The sequence below is a fragment of the Patagioenas fasciata genome, chromosome 1, assembly GCF_037038585.1.
Source record: "Patagioenas fasciata isolate bPatFas1 chromosome 1, bPatFas1.hap1, whole genome shotgun sequence".
Classification (NCBI taxonomy): domain Eukaryota; kingdom Metazoa; phylum Chordata; class Aves; order Columbiformes; family Columbidae; genus Patagioenas; species Patagioenas fasciata.
In genome coordinates, this window is record NC_092520.1 from 182,848,455 (window position 1) to 182,867,836 (window position 19,382).

The 19,382-nt window shown below is 38.3% G+C and overlaps 1 protein-coding gene across 2 annotated transcripts in view; it reads left to right on the forward strand.

The window, feature by feature from the left end:
* Nucleotides 1-19,382, forward strand: part of NELL2 (neural EGFL like 2) — a 156,047-nt gene that overhangs the window by 54,991 nt on the left and 81,674 nt on the right. For both annotated transcript variants that reach the window (XM_065857926.2, XM_065857932.2), the window contains exons 10-12: nt 9,311-9,402; nt 12,064-12,166; nt 15,196-15,324. In XM_065857926.2, coding sequence (XP_065713998.1) covers nt 9,311-9,402; nt 12,064-12,166; nt 15,196-15,324 — 324 coding nt within the window. The remainder of the gene's footprint in view (nt 1-9,310; nt 9,403-12,063; nt 12,167-15,195; nt 15,325-19,382) is intronic.

The window sequence follows — 19,382 nt, forward strand, 5'->3', positions numbered from 1 at the left end:
GGGGAGAAACTGAATTGACTTTTCAGTATAATTCAATATTGTGATTAAGTTATCTTTATGTCTTTAAAGTACATTTCTAGCATTATGGTTATTTGCTCCTCACATTTCTCATGGAAATACTGAAGTACTCCCTGTGTATTGAGGTGATGTGATTACAGACAGTGTGGTCACAGGTGGATTCATTTTCTCAGTTCCAATAAAGTTCCCTCTAACAAAACTAGATTGTTCCGCAGGAAGGGCAGTACTTGTTCTTCATAGGGCAACACCCCAAATTTCTTACCTGTCAAGCTTGATCCTCATAGTCCACTGTTCCCTTATAATTATACTAAATATTCATACTAGATCTCTGCAGCTAATGAGAACAAGGTCTTTGCTAATAATATATTGAAAACAAATTCAATAATTTGCCAATGCAAACTGGTATTTTTCTCTCAAGCTTTCAAGAGCTTGAAAAAAGTGAAAACCACTGACAAGTTTCATAAAATTAATTGTTTTGTGTTAAGATTATTTACCCCATTCCAGTAACTTCTGAGATTCTTGATAATGAAATCAATTAAATTTAAAGATGTACCTGTTTCTTTTCTATACCGTTGAAATAGCAGAGTTGTACTTTGCCTTATGTAGGTTGATGCTAATAGGTGATAATTAGAAATTAAATATTTTTTTCAACTGTACTTTCTGATTCTTGATTTCCATACAAAGGTAGTGGTAGACAAAAGAAGAGGAAAAAAAGTGAGTTGGCTGACATATCAGTAAGATGGAAGTATGGCAGCTCTCCTAGAGACTGGCATACACTACAGCCCCAAATATAGAAACACACCTGCTTGCACAAGCATGTGAAATCTGAGTCTAATGTCTGGAAAGGTCCCCCTGAAAACAACAGGAGTGTTCACATAGGTGTAATATATACTTTTTTTTTTTTTTGGTAGTATCAGTGACTCTAAGACTTTCCCTCGTTGATGTAGTTCTCAACCAAGAATGGAATATAGTCTCATTAACAGTTGCTATGAACTCCAGCTTAGTGTTTTTCTGGGACTGGGTTGGGTCATCAACAGTTACACTCTGGAGAAATTAGCTATGACAAAGCAGAATCTATGAACATCTGCTCCAACTACTTTTACATTTTTAATTATTTCAAATCCTGAACTGACTTTAGACATTAACTGTTTGGGAATACACAATGGATAATAGTAACTTCTGGCAGCCTTGAGAAACAGAGTGCAATGTTAGGTGTAAAGGGGTTTCTATTTAAAGTTGTCTTTTGAAAATTTCCAACTCTGTTGGTAGCACCTGATTTTCTTTAGATTAGTTTTTGATTAAATGCTATTTGATAATGAATGTTGAGAGTGAGCATATAACAAATTTGGAAAACTGATTTGCATAACTGACTTTAATCAGGTTTTCAAAAAATGTGTTTACCTTGCTGTCTATGTTATAAACATATTGCTGAACTAATGCTAAGGACTTAGCTTAAGAACTTTAAGTAGAGTTCTCTGGAGTGTTTGTGATTATAGCAACTAATCCTGTCATTCTGGCTGAAGTGAGGGAGGAAGATGATGGGTCTCAGAAGAGGAATGGGAGGATGAGCAGATTCTTTATGCAGAAATGAGAATGGGTAGAGGAAGTTTGGGAGCGTGAAACCCTGTACAGTTCCTGTATGGACCTAGATGCAGGTGCTTTGAAAGAACTGAGGTCTAACAACAGCTATAGATGTGGTGCTCCATCTGTGTGCTAGTCCACTCCTGGAAATGTCTAACCACATTAGACTGGCCTGTGTCATTATGCAAACAGGGTGTATGTGATTATTGCTGTGATACCCAAGTTAATAAGGAGGTGTAGGTGAAGTGAAAGCACTTGGATTTGGGAGGAAAGTAAATACAGTGAAAAGGAACTACATGACGCAGGGTCACAAGAAGTCGTGCATTTGCCAGCGAGACATGTGGGGCAAAGTCACAATGCAGAATTTCTGGCTAAAGTGTCTGTGGAAATTGTTCTGGGTCAGGGAGAGTCTGGTTGAGAATGGGAGTGTCAGCAGAATCCCTGATAGTTACTCAGATATGGGTACAGTCTGTGGATTCTTAAATAACATGATAAATTTTTGGAGCAGAAGCTGTTTGGAACCTCTGTGGCTTGAGGGCATGGAAATGTTGCTTCCAAGTTAATTTCACCCAAATAAATGCCAGATTTACTATTCCGTGGTGAACTGAGTAGTTTTGCTGTTTTCATAGAATGTTTTTTAATGCTGTCAAATGAAACACACTCAAAATCTCTGTAGGTTCTGCCATACTTGCCTTTAACTGGATATGCTCATGTGATGTGTCCACAAGGCTGTAGAAAGCGATCATCTCACTAGTCACATAAAAAAATGTATCTTTCAAAGTTATGCATAATTGATGCACACCGGTTTTTCATGGGAAATGTGGGCAAAAATGTGGGTAGTGTCCCAAAATACTTTATTTCCCCACACACCCCATTTGAAGTCTCTTTGGAGCAGAGTAGAAGTTACCCCATGTAAGGGCTGTTGGAGGAGTAGGTGTCCTCCATTGTCCTGTCTTTGGGCTGTCCTAGTTTAAAACATGGCAATGAGGAACACAACCTGCTTTTTATATAGTAAATTTGTGCTTATGGATGATAACTGTTTTCCTCTCATAGATTTAAAATAATGACTCAAAAGTGTGCAGATTTTTAGTAGTTCTTCATTACTTTTAGAAATTCCCAACACTCAGTCCTAATCAATTAATCAGATTTCATTTTGCATATGGATCTCTGTGACTTGAAGCTTTCTGATGGGTGTATGTGCAAGTTTAAGCATGTCGTGAAGTATAAGATGTTTTAGAGAGGTGTCTATTTTTCTACACTGCATTGTTTTTCTCTTAACAAATTTTCAAAAACGCACCTTTTACAGTTAACGCAACAGTCCAGCTGAGAGAAGATAGAACTGAAGAAATTTCCCTGTCATTAGTAGCTATCAGCATTTGATAAAATATCTGTTTGCACCTTTGCTAAGATACAACTATGTCACTACTACTGTGAATAGCTTACATAAGGAGTCCATCAGATAATGTCTAATCCCACTTTTATGAGGATTAAGTGGGCGTATAATGTTTGCATTAGAGTTCTTTTGGTCTTGCAGACTATTGCGCTATTTATAAACCTTTAATATAATTGTAATACAGTAATAATATAATTAATAGTAACTGTAATTGCTTTTCTTCTCTTGACACCCTCCAAAGCTTTTATTTTGGCCTTTGATTTTACTGTGTGACATTTTGCTGCAAAAGTTGCTTGGGTATCGGATGGCCAATGTAGTTAATTTGGCATAAAATGGATGGGCATTTTGATTGCATTAGTCATGCCGAGTCTTCAAAATCCTATATTTAGGGTCCAAAATGTTCCAGTTCTTTTTGACAAGCAGAATCTGGTCCATTGCTCCGAAGCTGGAGTTCTACATATCTGTCAGTAGAAATATTTTGACTGCCATATTTAACCCAGTTAGAGTTGCAGTATGGCAGCAATAATGACATTTTTAAGAGAAACTGACATCAAACACATTGTCCAGATTCGATCTTTGCTTAACTGGAGACAAGCACACGCTCACTTTGTGCTATTTGATGTCCATTGGCTTTGATCAGACTCCCTGTCCTGCAGCCTACTTTAAAAGTTTTAGTTTACTTTAAAAGTTTTACTTCACTTTAAAAGTATTACTTCTTCTGTCAGCTCTATTTGCCGCAGCTGAACTGCTATCGACAATTTTTAGTCACATTTTGATTTGCTTTTTTCAGTGTTCAGGTTGCTTTTGTAGTCTTTAAGTATGCCTCAAGGAGCCCTCATTCTAGGGTTCAGATGAATTCTACAGAATACTTCCCAGCAAGAACACATGGGATAGATGAATTGTGAAATTTTGCCATAATAGTTGATGGAATTGTAGGAAACATGAGAAGCAGGTGAAGGAATTTATAATTTTAGATTGACTCCTTGCAAATGTGACTAAACAGCCTGTTATTGTTTGTAGAGGTGGCTCAAACTGCTCATGCTCTTAAATGATTGTAAAAGTCCTGTAGACCGATGACTTTGTGTTTTCAGTGTGAGACATTTAGTTTTTCTGGCTACCAAGAAATAAGATACAAATAGCAATTGGTTCCTTATCATTAGGAAATTTGAAATCAGATTATCTTCTTTTTTTTTTTTTTTTTTAAGCTGAGGACGCTAAAGCTAGAAAAAAATAGCAATATATTTTCCAGTTTGAAATCTGGAATATTTTTGAATTGTTGAGGGAGACAACGTGAAATGAAGCACATCTCCACCCTCAGTGACTACAGTAACAAGAGGAACTTATGCTCACCACAAAATGAGCAAAGAAGAAATAATGCCTGAATCCCTGAAAAGATAAATGAGAAAGGGGTGGGAGCAGCACCTAGTAATGGTGTGGAAGTCGAGAGAGAGAAATTCATGAAAGGTGACCATTATTTGTGTGTATTTTTAAGCATAAAGCCACACAGGTTTTGCACTATGTAAGCTTGCAAAGTAGGATTAATGGGATTTACACAATGCCTAAGCCTTGATCTCTGAACAGTGGAAAATGTAATCAAGGAGGTTGCAAGGAGGAAGTTAGACAATTCAGTGAACAAGGAATTTGTTGTTGTTTTTGTTTGGTTGGTTTTGTTGTTTTGTGTGTGTTTGTGGTTTTTTTGTTGTTGTTTGTTTTAAATTTTATTTTGTATGCTGATTTTGGGTGTTTCCCTTCCCCATCTCCCCCACCAGCATACATGAAGAAAGAATGCAGCAACATAGAATTAATTACCAGATTTAAAGTTACATTCGTAATTACTGCCAAATTTCACAAAACTTAAAGTCATATCTGCCACTTACTGGGCAGTTACGAATACAAGAAAATAAAGTGGTTTGACAAGTTCACCACTGTCCTAAACTGTCTGTTTTCACTTGGTGATAAGTCTGAATCAAAATTAGCTTAGATACCATGAGTAAGTGTACATGCATTCTTCAGAGGAAGGCAAATGCAATCTAGATAGTGAAGGTGATAAATAAGAAGTGAGAAAATGTACTAAGTGATATCTTGTGAACTCTGTAAATGGAAGGCAGGAGTTAGCTGGAGCATGGATTTTGCATGGACGTTTTAAGAAATGCAGAAGGAAAGTGTCATTTGGAGGCCAGTGGGAAGAAAAAAGAGTTGTGAAAGAGAAGTGGTGGTTTGACAAACTGTTGACAATTCACTGAGTGAACAAAACAGCCAGTGAGCTCCTGACAGATTCCTTTTGCTGCATCAATATAGAGAAGATACTGTGTTAAATGATACAACAGGGAATAGTTGTATTATCACTACACCTGTGTAAATTAGTGGTGGGGATATGAGCAGACCTTGTTAATAAGTTTTTAGACCCTGTACTGGTGCCTATCAATGAGTAGTCAAACTTCCTCGTAGGTTTTGTAGACTTTCTGTTTCATCTTCTTAGAAAACTGTGCTTTGAATAATATACGTTGGTTTAGGTACTGGAGGGCATATGGAAGTTTGATGGCAAGAGGAAATGGTTGATGTAATTCAGCTATAGATGAAATCCTGCACAGGCAATAACTATCAAGTCCTGGAACAACTAATCATCAGGTAATTTCTTGACTGTGGCTCGGTCTGTCGAATGAAAAGACTTAGGGAGATGAAAGATGATATGTTTCCCCAGAGAGATACCAATCACAAACTAATCACGGTATCTTGGGAACCATCTAGCCAGGCAGAAATTAAATCTTCACCGGACATTCCAATTACATGATTCTAGTCCAGATGTTCATGTTGTTGAAATATCTTTATTTCTGAAGGAAAATAAAGACATGAAACACCACCGTCATGGGATGCGTGCTGGCTGTGACAGTTGCTAACGGGAGGCAGGAGGAATGTTCTGTTCTGCACTGCATGGGATGTGGGTCCTGCTGTCTTAAGAGTAAAGTGGGACAGGAAAAGCTTTGTCTTACTGGAAATCTTTCCAAGTGTGCTCACCTAGCAAGTCAAACTTAAAATTTTTAGAAGCCTTCAGCTTGATGAAAAGCTGCCCTGTGCTGTGTGACAGATGCCTCCTTTGTGGGCAGCAGCAGAAGAGTGGGATGGCAAGAACACAGGAGGAGACAGAAGCATTTTCAGGAGGATTGGAGGAGAAAAAACAGTGTGCACTGGCAAAGTTAGACTGTTACTAAATTTACAGGTATCTGTCTTATTAAATAAACATGGAGCCAGTGGTGGAGATGTAGGTGAAGTGACTGTGTGTTTTTTTGTAAGCTCGTTTGGCTGGTTCACCATAGGTGAGAAGAGAAAAAACTAAGTGATAGTGCTCTGCATTAGAGCTTAAGAGTGTATCTTAGTTCTAGCTGCTTTTTAATGGAAGGAACTGTCCAAGTATTTTGGAATCTTTCAGCTTTAGGTCACTTGTAGAATAAAAATAATACAGGTAAAGTTGATTTTGATGATTTGTAGAAGAAATGTCCTTTCTGAACATAGATAGAGCAGCAGACCTTAAGAAGACATGCTTGGGCTTGTAGTCAGATTATTAAGGTTAATGGGTTTTCTATTTAGTTTCAATTTAGTTTTCCAGTTGGGCGTTTATTATTTGTTAGTTTTTTCTTAAACAGAGTTTGGTCCCTCTGTAGAGGCAAGTCCCTGGTACCTGAGGGCTTTATACCCTTGCTGACAAAGCCACAGCAAAATCCAATAACTGGAAATGTTTATTTAGGGGAATTCAATGAAAGGGATGTAATTTTCTTACCTGCATGATGACCAGGTGTTGTGGTGACATATTAAGGTGTGGAGGTGGAGAAGTCACCTCTGCTTGAAATTTCTGGGACCCACACAAGCGTGTTGAAACACTCACTGTGCTGCCACTTTCTGGCCTTTGAGAAACAATCTCCAAGTGTATGAAATAGCAAGGGCTCTCTGGGCAGAGTGCTCTCTCATAGCCACAGAATTTTCAAGTTTTTCTCTTTTTTCAAGGCTTTATGGAGAAAAGTAGATTTTCTTCTGGAAAGCAAGGGTTTGTGGTAGTGCATCACTGCATTATGATAATTTAATGTGCCAAGACTTCAGAGGGCTGTTTGTGGAATCAAGAATTAATGTCCTGATTTCATACTAGGCTTGGATGTGTTCTTTTGATGTTTTTTCTATGTACATTATTTTCTAAGTTTCTCTGAAGAACAGGAGGCTTGTTATCATTGATAAAGAGACTGGATTCAGTGGACTATGATCCATGATAGTATCTATATTTACAAAAGTATGCATACTTCTTTTTAAGATGCCTGGGTGATCCTGTTCATATGTTAGGAATATTTTGGCTTCAGGTGAGTGTTTTCTTCCAAGACAGAATGACAGTGATCTTGATTTCTTTTGCCTTTTCATGTGAACACACTCAACTGCCTATTGGAAACCTGAGGATGTGTTATCAATCCATTGCCGTTGTGTGGTCCTCAGGCATTGCTGTGCTTCATCTTTTCCTGTGACAGGTAGTTCTTTGAAGCTTGAAATGTGTAGGGCAAGGGAAGGGGCTTAATATATGAGTATTTCAGTTTAGTGTCATGGCCAGTAATATATAGGAGATTATATATATGACTGGGCGATTGCCTTATCCTGTCTGGATTCAAGATCTGCTAGTCCCCAGTAAAGATTTATACAGGATTTTTTCACATGCTTCCTTCTAGAAGAGCTTGTTTCTATGGGAGAAAAGTGGCATATATTGAGCTTTTTTGACTCTTTATGACCTTTCTTTGTGGATGTTTTACAAACTTTCTCCTTCTTTTAGCCCCGGAACTCTCCTCTGGACTCTTCTGTGACTCCTTTCTGTACTTCTTTTATTAAATCTGACTGCAAACTCTGCCATTCATGGGATGTGGGGTGTTGCAATGCGCAGTGTAGTTGCTGCTTGAAAGTACTGTGCAGGTGTATATCACACAAGATATTTTATGTAAGAAATATTTTTTGAAAATTGAAAAAAACACTTTTTTATGATTTTGACCATCACTTTTTCAACATCAGTTCCAAGAGCTGACTTTTTACATGCTGACAAAGTAATAAGTCTGTAAAATCAAGGACCTGCAAGTTAAAATAAAAGGAGAGCTGAAAATAACAGCAGTAATGGTAATTAATCTAGGTCATGCAATAAACAAACTCTTGTACTTCTAGATATTTTTAAATTGTCTACAAACTGTGGTCTGTTTAAGCAGAATAGATAAATCTCTCTGTGACTGAATCATAGTATAATTGGTTTACATCTCCAAATCAACAACTAGCAAATTAGGCCTCTAACATGTAATCTGGAACTTGAAAGTGGTAACCTGCTCTGTTATTTCATGATTATACTTACTTGATGAGCCTTGACTGTGTCCTAAGCAACAGACAGACATCCAATTTTCTGTAGCTAGCAGTCACTTTACTTAGTCTTTATACTTTGCATAATGTAATTGCAGTAATGGACCCATTTAAAAAAAATAGGAAGACAGTTTGCTGTAAAAGTATTTTATATGACCCTTAAATACTGAATAAGAACGTTAGTGAGCAATCCAGTATAAGCTGTCAGCAGCCTGCTGTAACACCTGGCACTGTCAGGGTGCAGGAGTGGCACGAGGCCACAAACACCAAACCTGGGGGCTCCTGCTGTCGTTTGATAGTCAGAGACTTGATCCTACTTGTGTTGCGGAAAAAAAAACAAAGGAGATGGTCACTAAAGGTCAGTTCATGTACAGTAAAATTCATATACCCTCATCAGTAGTGGTTGTTAACTGGATAATGAAGATACAAATATACAAATACCTGTGTGGGGAGATGAACCATCAAAAGGCTGTGACAAGAAATAAACATATGACTTCAGTGATCACCCCCCATCATACAACATTCCTCTTCAAGAAACTGATTATCTATTAATGCCTTTTGTGATGCACTTTTACAGCTCTGTTTCCCTCGTCATCCCTGAGCTGTGTTGCCCACAGTTGTAGCTTCCCTGGCGTGACCTGGGACGCGGCTCTTCTGGCCTCCTGATAGCCACCAATATTCTGTATTGCTTCAGCATCCTTCACCTTCTGCTTATGTGTGTAGTTTGTGGGTTTGTTTATTTTTTTCCTCTGTTTTTTTTTTTTTTTTTGTTTGTTTGTTTTCTTGTGATATCCAGACTCCTAGAGGTGGTTTAGAATATTCTTGCGGCTGTCTTAGTCTTTTCATTTTGAAATGCAGTTATCTTTAGGAAAATGTGTCAGTTCTTTAAGCAAAGGACTAGTATTTTTTTACAAAATCGTTGTGTTTTTTTTCTTTTATTTTCTCCTGAAGCGGTGTGCATATTTGAAGGCAGAACCTACTTTGAAGGACAAAGAGAAACCGTGTATTCAAGCTCAGGGGATTGTGTTCTGTTTCAGTGCAAGGTAAGAATACTGTTGATAAAAAAAGAAAAATGTTGCACGTTAGAAATATCAAAGTCACACTGAAAGAAACGGTTGAAATACAGACAGATCTACCTTAGGAAATAGCAACAAAGGACATTTAAGGGGTCCTATGTTTATTTTGTCTTATTGAGTTCCACATCAAATTTTGCAAATAAATTTACTTTGCGTAGTTGCAAACTTTGATTAAGCAGCTTGACAATCAAACGCCATTCTATCCTCCTTAGGTATTGTCTCCATCGTCAGTAATAAAAAGCCAGCAGACTATGTTATGTTTCCATTCACACATGTGCAATGTTATGCTTCAGAGTTATGTGCTCAGGTATGAGAGATGCACAAACCTGATAGGGGCATAATTTGGAATTCAGGATAATCCTTAGAGGAAAAGCTAGATGAAGAAGAAGTAAAAGAGCTGGCACACCAGGTGTGTGGTATCTTTAGTGACGGAAATGGTGTAGGGTTGTTGTTTTATTTGTAAAGAGAACATACCTGATGCTGAGTCAGTCTTGTCCTTCTGCAAGAACAGAGGTGCTTCTCAGAGCACAAATGCTGTTTAAGGGCAGAATACACCACAGGGATGGCTATGGATTGAGACTTACACAAACGGCTGCAGTGGGTCCCACATTGCCTTTCCAGGTGGAGGAATGGGGAGGAATTCGGTCTAGTTACAGAGCCACATGCTGCGGGGTGGCGTCGAAAACCTGAGTGCGTGTTTCTAGGGCACAGAAAGAGAGGGGAGCAACTGCCCTGGGCACACTGCAGCTGTCTGTTGGACTCGTTTCTGGAAATCTCAAAACACTATTTCATACAGTTGTGAAAAACAGTGGTTTACAAAGTAGAACTGGGGACCATTGTCCTACTGCTGTTGATTTTCATCTTTGTAAGCTTAATTCCTAGAGTAAGTGATTTGAAAGCCTTTTGAGAAAAGAAAGGAGAAGCTGACCAGAAATAATTTTGAATTCAGTTGTACACTTTTCAGGACCGTGAGCTCGTATTTTCAACATGACACCTGGGACATGAATTCTGTGATTAGTCAATGGGTATAATTAACAACCATCAAAATTTATGTGATGTTGCCTCGCATTTCTTGCAGCTGGCAAGTGCGATACTGGATGAACAAAATACCTCTGTTGACTGTGCTAGTCTGTATTTTGTTGATTATACTTGTTTGCTGGTGGGCTGCCTGACTGTCCTGACAGAAATATTAAGCAGCAACTTTGGCTGATTCAAATGCTGCTTTTTCAAGAACTGAAGTACACACAGTTTCTGCTGAACAGCCTTGTGAATGATAATTCAGAGCAGAAAATCCACATACTGTAAACTGTGTTGGTCAGTTAGGAGGTCAGTGGTGAGCACTATTTTGTTACAATCAAAGTTCTCATAAAATGACTTCAGCTCCAGAAAGACTTAATAGGAATGGCACAAGTGCTGATTTCATGCCCGAAGGCTTATAATGGTGTTAACAAGGCAATGTAGGGAATTTCTTCTTGTCTGTATGCAATTCTAAACGTCATTTTATGTTTTGTGTGACTGCTGCAATTGTGCCTGCTATAGGCACACACTATTCTGTTCAAATATTATAAAACAAGTGAATGAAAAATTCTCTTCCAACTTAGTAAAAGAATGAAATACAATCCAGACTACTCTAATTGTTATTATTTCTTTTTTTTTTTCTTTCTTTTATGAGGTTGTTGGGTTTTGCTTGTCCTGGCATACAACACGTGTGGCTGGTTTTCTTTACTGTATTATCAGGTTTAGGGTTGGTTTCTCGGTCAAGATGGTTTAAGGTAAAGTTTGAGCAGTAATTTCAATGTTGGCCATAGTGTTCATGTTTCATCCTTATATTTCATGCTTTAGGAGGATTTAAAATTAAATACTAGAGCCATAATAATAACACATGCAATGAAACACGCATGATTTTACACACTTTTATTGCATGCAGAAATACAGGGTCCTGAGTTCAGTGAACTCATATTTTAACCAGATTGCTGATTTTAAGGCAGATGCCTCTGAGGAACATATTGTTTGCCTTGTTTTCTGTCTTTTCCATATCACGACTAGAGCACTGCAAGACACAATAATTAGTGCCCGAGGGAGCCTAAAGGTGGCATATCTGCAGTCGCTGGTTTGCTAAGGCAAACTTTTCATGCGGTCACACCACCTGATCCAAACTTAGCTGAAAAACCCTCCCTTTCTGAATAGGGAATCAATGCCAGTTTCCTTCAGTGTTACTAGCACAGCGTTGACAGCAGATATATTCAAGTTTGATTTTACTTGCTGTATAAATAAGAAGCTGCTTAAGAGTACTCATTATAAGGACACTTGATTCTGGTATCTGCTGCCTAATTGTTACTCTTTCAGGCATAACTTTATGAGAAACTTCTGAGGCAAGTTGTTTGACAGCTCAGACAAGACGAATGAGAGCTATTGCTGCACTTCTGCTTGCTTGAAAAGGTTGGAGTATAAGGGAGTTGCTGATGCTTCTCTTGTGCTATGTTGTCTTTTCAAATGTCTTTTGAAGGTACCTGGAGTTTGGAATAGGCAGGTTTTTGTTTGTACATTATAATGCTAAAACTCTGCTTAAGTTAGCATTTAACTGTATTTCTTCTCCCACAATATTAACCTGTAACCTCAATTTAACAGGACCACAAAATGCAGCGTATTCCAAAAGACAGTTGTGCAGCTTTGAACTGCCCAGAATCTCAACAGATCCCCTTATCTCACAGTTGCTGCAAAATCTGTAAAGGTAAGGTAATAGCTGGATATATATAAGCTCAGTGTAATTTTCCATTCTTATAGGGTATATAGATTTTTTCTTCTAATTTTGAATGTGACACTCCTAGTCATGATAATCACTATACATCTTGGAAAGCTGGATAGATAACATCTATTTTGTGGCATCTGAAAATTGTTTGCAAAATGTCCAACAGTGCAAATTCTGGGGAATGTTTACTGGCACATACACTTATCATTCTAGCCAAAAGTGGGTGAAAAGTCAAAGAAATCATATACATAATTAGTGATTTTCTACCCTTCACCCACTCCTGTGTTCAGACAAAATGAGACTGGAGAAATGTCCATGTTCCTCAGATGCTTTGAGATGGCCCTTTCTGAGAACTGTTCATGATATGCAGTTGATTGAAGACTGGAGTTTACCCATTTGGGGTTGTAGCCTGCATTTAGGAGCAGAAGCTTTGGGGAACATTTTTGTACCTTTGTGTGTTACACGCAGACGGATCCTGACCAAAGGGGAGAGGTGCATGAAGTGCTCTGTCTTTAGCCCACTCCTTTGATCTGGACTAATACTGGTATCTTCAAAGCTTTGAGCAATTGCATCTGCAAGCGGCTATGTCTGTTTCTTCTATACCTAAATAATGATAAACTGATACCTGGCTTGAAAGCAGATGTGAGACTCATGGGCTGATTTTTAGGTATACTTCAATGAAAAGCAGAGTGCAACTATACTTGTTTCTGTGCAACACACCACAAACACGGAGGATATGATTAATGATATCAAGCAGAGAGATAAGAAAGTAGAAGAAAAGAATTTATCAAAAGTTGATAGTTCTTGAAATCTATCACAGTCAAAAAGGATTTTTTAATGATCATTTTGTATAAAAACTTCAGTAGCTTAGAGAAAATAATTCTAGTTTTTTATGCCTGATATAGCTAGAAAATTTTAATATATGTTAGGTCAGTGTTTTCTGAACATTTTCAGTCCTACCAGAACCATGCTAGCTTGGCCTCTCATGAGCTATGCAGCTTATTCTTTAAGCAAGAAGCAGCTGTACACTACTATTCAGCAGCATATATTCTGTTAATTAATACAACTGATATGTAAGTGTTAAGAATCTTAAGAAAACAAAAAAATCAATTAAAAAAGCCCTTATGCTTTCTGGTTAATATGTATATTCTTAGTTATTTAATACTGAAGTCTGATACAAATCAGTCCAGGCCAGGAAATAAATAAATAGGAGTATTGCTTTGTCATTAACTTGGGCTTCAATGAGGAAGACAACAAAAAGGTGAAGAGTAGATGTCACCGTGTCCAGAGGTTGCTCTTGACACACACACTTCTGCTGTTACCAATGAGTATTAAAGACCTTCTAACACTAGTAAAAGTGTAGAGCTTTTTGCTTCTTGATGTTCTGAGTTAGATAACAGCACCATGGTAGCTACAGTAAATTATAATATTTAAGTAGCATTATCTAAGCGCATCTCTAGGTTACAGGGAGACAATCCACAGCAGAAAAGAAAGAAATAAAAACATCTGCCTTTCATGTCTTAGTAGGTGTGTGATGTTTGCATTGTGACCAAGTCCCTGGATCTCAATCCTAAAACATTCTGTCTTTATGGGTTCTTCCATTTCTCTTGTCTTGTTTTGCTTGGTCCGTGTTGCTTCACACTGTTCCTGAACTGCCCAAGTGCAAATCACGTCTCCAACCTGACCTCCGAGCAGACTCCCTTCCGTTGTCCTGCTTGTTGTGCTCATTTAACATACCTTCTGTGAAGTTAAGGATAGAAGCTCTTTCATAGCAGAATATGAAGCAGAAGCCAGGTGGAGTGATAAAAATAATAATCTTCATTGTCAACAAGTGCTTGCTTGTTATTTTCTAAGAGGCCTGTATTGCAGCCTGGTTGCACCTTTCCATCTGGAGCTGTTGCTGTTACATCAGTCCTGCCCCCCCGAGCCTCACTCACATTCCCCAGTTCTCCCATGGGAGGTTTTGAAAGAACAAAATAGTTATTGGAAAACAACAGTGAAGTACTGCTGCTTGGCCAGTTCTGATGCTTCAGTTAAAGAAAGATATTGGAAAAAAATGAAGTTGTTGAGAAAAACAATGAAGGATACAGGCTTCACACCTTCATAGACAGATGTAGAAATTGTGGAAGCTTCAAGTCGGTTACTACAACCAACTTGAATTCAGTGTAATAAAGGATGATTTAATGGTGTTAAGCAACTTGGCAATGTCGGATTTCGTGAGATGTGACATAAGGAATTAAAAAAAACCTATATAATTGAAAGGCTGAACCTAAATCTTCCAGCCTGGAAAAGAACTTCAGGATCTTAAAAATTTGTAATTAAGATGCGGTGGAAAACACCCACACTCAGGAAATATAGAAGTGAAAAAATAAGAAAATAGGAAATAGGGATGGCTAAAATGTAAGTTTTAAAAATTAATTTATCTGAAATGGAAAGGATGATGCAATCAAGGAAGAGTATTCAGTTGGTGGACCTTGAAAGGGAGAAATAAGAGGAAAAGCAAAACAAGTCCATTTTAATCAAAGACTTTTGGTTAAATGTGGAAAGATTTTATAAATGCACATGGGAACAAAAAGTGCTAGGAAAAAAAGTAATACCACTAGTAAAAGAAAATGAGCTACTGAGTGTCTAAGTGATCAAGCTCTTTTATAAAAGTCCAAACAACAACAACAAAGAAGAAACTTAAGAAAATATATAATTAAGAAGTGTCCTGTAAAAGTACTTAATGACAAGGAGACCGTAAGGAGATTTAAGCAAGCCTCCTATCCAGCTACCTTAGATCAATGCCATAACCTGAAATTGAATCGAAGACCAAGAGACAGTCTGTTCTTGTGGCCTTTACCACTTCTTTCATCTGTTTCATGCTTGGTGCAATTTATTTTTCTATATCTCACAGACAATAGAAAGGTATTCTTTGACCTCACTGAAAAAAAGATAGGACTGTCTTTGACAGGGATGTTTTATAATCCCTGGGTTCTTTTTAACCCTCAGTCATCTCTGTTTCTGTGCAGGCCATGACTTTTGCACTGAAGGACATAATTGTATGGAACATTCTGTCTGCCAAAACCTAGATGATAGAGCTGTCTGTATCTGCCGAGACGGCTTCCGAGCCCTTCGAGAGGACAATGCCTACTGCGAAGGTAATACTTTGTACAGATGCTTGCCCCCCTGTATAAATTACTGTGGAATGAATGTATTGATTCATGAGTTGTCAAAGTGATAGGCATATTAAATGCAGTGAATTAGATATGCAGCATATTAATCAAGTAAAATAATTATCTCCAATTAAGTTATTTAAAAAAAAACCTAAAAAAAAATCTGATCAGTGTCAAAGTGGCAAGTTAATATAGCTGAGGTCTTGAATTAGAAAAATGCTTCTATATTTTTCTTTTTTTTTTTTTTTTTCCCCAAGAGTATTCCGATATTCAGGCAGCCTAAAAGTCAACCATTTGAATAGCATATTAGTTTAATGTTTAGTTTATCTTTTCACTGCTGCCTGTTCCCTTTCTCCACAGGGAGTAAGTAAATGCTATAGACTAGATACTGGTATTGTTAATCGTACTGAGTAATTATTTATTATTTGAGCTGCTCTTTTGGTATCAGGAAGCAACAAGCTACTGAATCAGAAGAGAAGCCTCTATAGTTTGTCTCTTTACAATGTAGCATAATCCTGTGAAAAAACCTATTTCCACTCCAGCAAGGAGAGCCAAGGTCCTCACAGAATCTCTTAGCTGTTGTGCAAACTGTTACTCTTCCTCATGAAAACCTTGATTCTGCAAACACGTAATACTAGTGCATTCTTACCATAAAGCTGAAGTGTTCCTAGCAGGATGGCCTTTGACTAAAGATTAATTCAGATTTAGCCTGCTACATGAAAGTCAAGCATCTGTGAAGAGAGTCTAAGCTACTCTGCAGTCCCACCTAACACCTGGGTTGTTCTCTGGTGATGCACAATTAAATGGGATGAAACAGGGCCTTTTAAGACTGTTCCTTTGGCTGAACTCTGCAAAAGCTAATATCTGAAGCTTACTTGAGTTAGCTGCATTAATATCAGTGGGAATGCTCATCTGTAGATTTAGATTTGAGAATTCATGAACGTTTTCAGGAAAGGAGAATGTAATTAATTCAGCTTTGCATACCTCTCTGCTTAATGTTTACGATAAACCTTCTGACAGAAGCCTGCTTTCAGAACTAAAAATCACACAGAAACAAAACCCTTGGCCTCATCATGTCCCAGCAGACATCTGACATCAGGACCAGCTGTATAGCTTGTTCTGTGTTACAACATCAGCCACGTTTTATCCTGTAGGCCCTGAAGACTATGTTGAAGCTTAAGGCTGCTGATCTGCATTTCTGGGAACCATTTCCTTTTCCAGGGAGTCACTGGAGTAATGGAGTTAGGGTGAAAACAGGTGCTTTAAGAAGGTTCTTTTCCATGGCTCTATTGTTACTTTGCTAAGTGAAAGCAGAAAAGCAAGTTACGCTTTCTTAGTGATCTCCGCATTTTGAGTCTGTTGCTATGTGTGGAATTTGCCAGGCATGTCATAAGCAAAAAGAAAAGAAGTCTTTTGATCAGCAATGGTGGTGAAATGTTTAGATGAGGATGCAGTAGATTATCATGTATGAGACTGATGCATTCGTATTATAAGTGGATTTACCAGTTTGTGCAGTACTTGCATTTAGTATGATGATTTTTTGAGAAGATTTTTTGTCCCAGTTGCTTCTGTGTGGGCAAATGACATTGTTTCTGAGTGGTAATTATCAATCCATTTAACCGCATTCAAAAAACTTGTATAAGCGAATAAAAAGTTGGGACATATTATTTTCATAAAAATAATAGTTGTATTATTTTTGGATGCATTCTCTCTTAAAAATGTGTATGGTTTAGGGCCTGATCCAGGAACACTTACTCACCTTGAAGGTAGTGGGAGTAAGTCGCAGTGGGAAGATGTACCCATGTGAGCAAAGCTCATGAGATTGGGTCTCTGCCAGACGAGGTTGTTCCAACCAAGGGCAAAGCCAGCTCAGCAGGCAGAACAGCTTGGCTTTGCTGCTGGTTATGGACCGTACCTGCAGTGTGGGCACCGCACTTGAACTGTGCACACGTGCTGTGCGGATCCAGAACTGGCCTTGGCCGACCATCCCTGACTGGGTGTGCAGGTCATATGCTGGAAGGAGAAATGAGGTCACAGACTGAAACTTTAGGGTTGTTTTTGTGGAAGAGGAGGGGCAAGGGACTGAAATACCCATGTTTCTTCAGAGGTGTGCTTTCTGTATTGTATCCCTTTTTCCAGCACAAATGTCCCATTGAGCACTGAGTTTTTTATTTCTGGAAAAAGACTTCTACCTTACTATTAAACAATGTGTAACATCAAGTCTTTTTAGAGTCCTGTCCTCATCTGGAAAGGCTGAAATGGTCCCCGCCTCTCAGCACATATCCTTTCTTCACTGTGCTGTTATTGTGGCTTTAATTGCAAGCAATGCCAAGTGTAGAAATGTCAACTTAACAAAAAGCCTTTCAGAGAAGGCTTTTTGTAATGGCTGGAGCCCATGGGTGTGATAACTGTTTCGATGTTCATACTTTACAAACTTCAGATATACTGCAAAATTGGATGTCATTGATTCTGTGCTAGAGCCAAACTTCACTAAATACAGTCCCGATTTGTGCCTCAGCACTGTCAAAATTCGAATAATAAACAGAAGTAATGATGCTCCCATTGGCAGAACTTCTCCTTAAGGTAGAAGAATAAGCTCCAAAGCTGGTTTCAGTATGGGTCTGGAAAAGCTGCATAATTTTCATCTGAATGATTGAAGAGTTTGGCTTCTGTCCTAGAAAGAGCTGGTTCTTTTCCAAATCATGTGATGTCTCTAGATACTGTTATGGTGGATACCTTTCTGTTTTATAATAATAATATTTGTTAATATTTATGTCACATTTAGCTTTCCCTCAGAGGACTGTTAAAAGCAATACTTAAAGAGTTGGTAATTCTTCATTTACATGCTCTAAGCCTTATTCCAAGTACTCTGAAATCTCTTTTCTGCCTCGGGCTATTATGCAATTTGAAATACCTTATGGGCAGGTTTGGTATGGATTATGCTGTGTTGCCCATGTGTAGGTGCTTTTGAGTATAGTGCCCTTGGTGTATAGCCTACCTATCATCAACATTTTACAGAAACAGGTGTTCTGATAAAGTGTAAGTAGTTTTTCCTGAAGCAACACCTGCAGTGCTCTCAAACTGATGATTGCCCTTTAGGATGTATTATATTTCAAATAGCGTTCAGTGCCCACTACAGTTGTAGTGATAGAGTCATGCTGAAAAACTTTTTAAGGATAAAGTTTGTGACTCTTGGCTGTCAAGTTATTCTGATACATCTAGAGGAGTGAAATATACCTATATTTCAAATAAGATGGGTTTGCAAATAGTCTGCCGGTGACAGCTTTAGGTATTCTTCCCAGATCCTTTAACCTAAGCTGTTTTCATCTACTGTGCCATGGCACTTTTGGCAGTCCACAAAAAATATGTTTGGGGAGGAGATGTTACTTGTACCCTTTGGAGACTGCACTTGGAAATATTGCTTGAACTCTGATTTTCTGATTTAATAATACCACTCAACTATCTCTGTGCAAAATCTGATTTCACTTCAGAAGTGTTACCAAGGATTGCTGATTAAATAGATATGAGAGTAAGCTCAAGGAAGAAGATAGGAGAATAGAGAAATCTTCTATCAGTACCAGGACTGAACATTATCTGACAAAAATTATTTGCTTCTTTATCAAGAGCATTTTGCCCAATGCAGAGGCTCCTTTACATCACGTACATAATTTTGGCCAGGATGGAGTTAATTTTCTTCATAGCAACCTGTATGTCGCTGTGTTTAAGATTTGTGACTAGAACAGCGTTGATGACACAGGATGTTTTAGCTATTGCTGAGCAGTTCTTGTGCAGTGCTAAGGCCACCTCTGTTTCTCACTTCCCCCGCAGTGAGTGGGCTGGGGGTGGGCAAGAGGTTGGGAGGGGGCACAGCTAGGACAGCTGAGCCCCGCTGACTGAAGGGATATCCCAGACCATATGACATCATGCTCAGCAGTAAAAATGGGGGTGCTCTTTCTGAGGTGGCTGTTGCTCCAAGACTGGCTGGGCATCAGTCTGCTGGTGGGAGATGGAAAGTGATTGCCTTTGAATCACCTTTTTTTCCC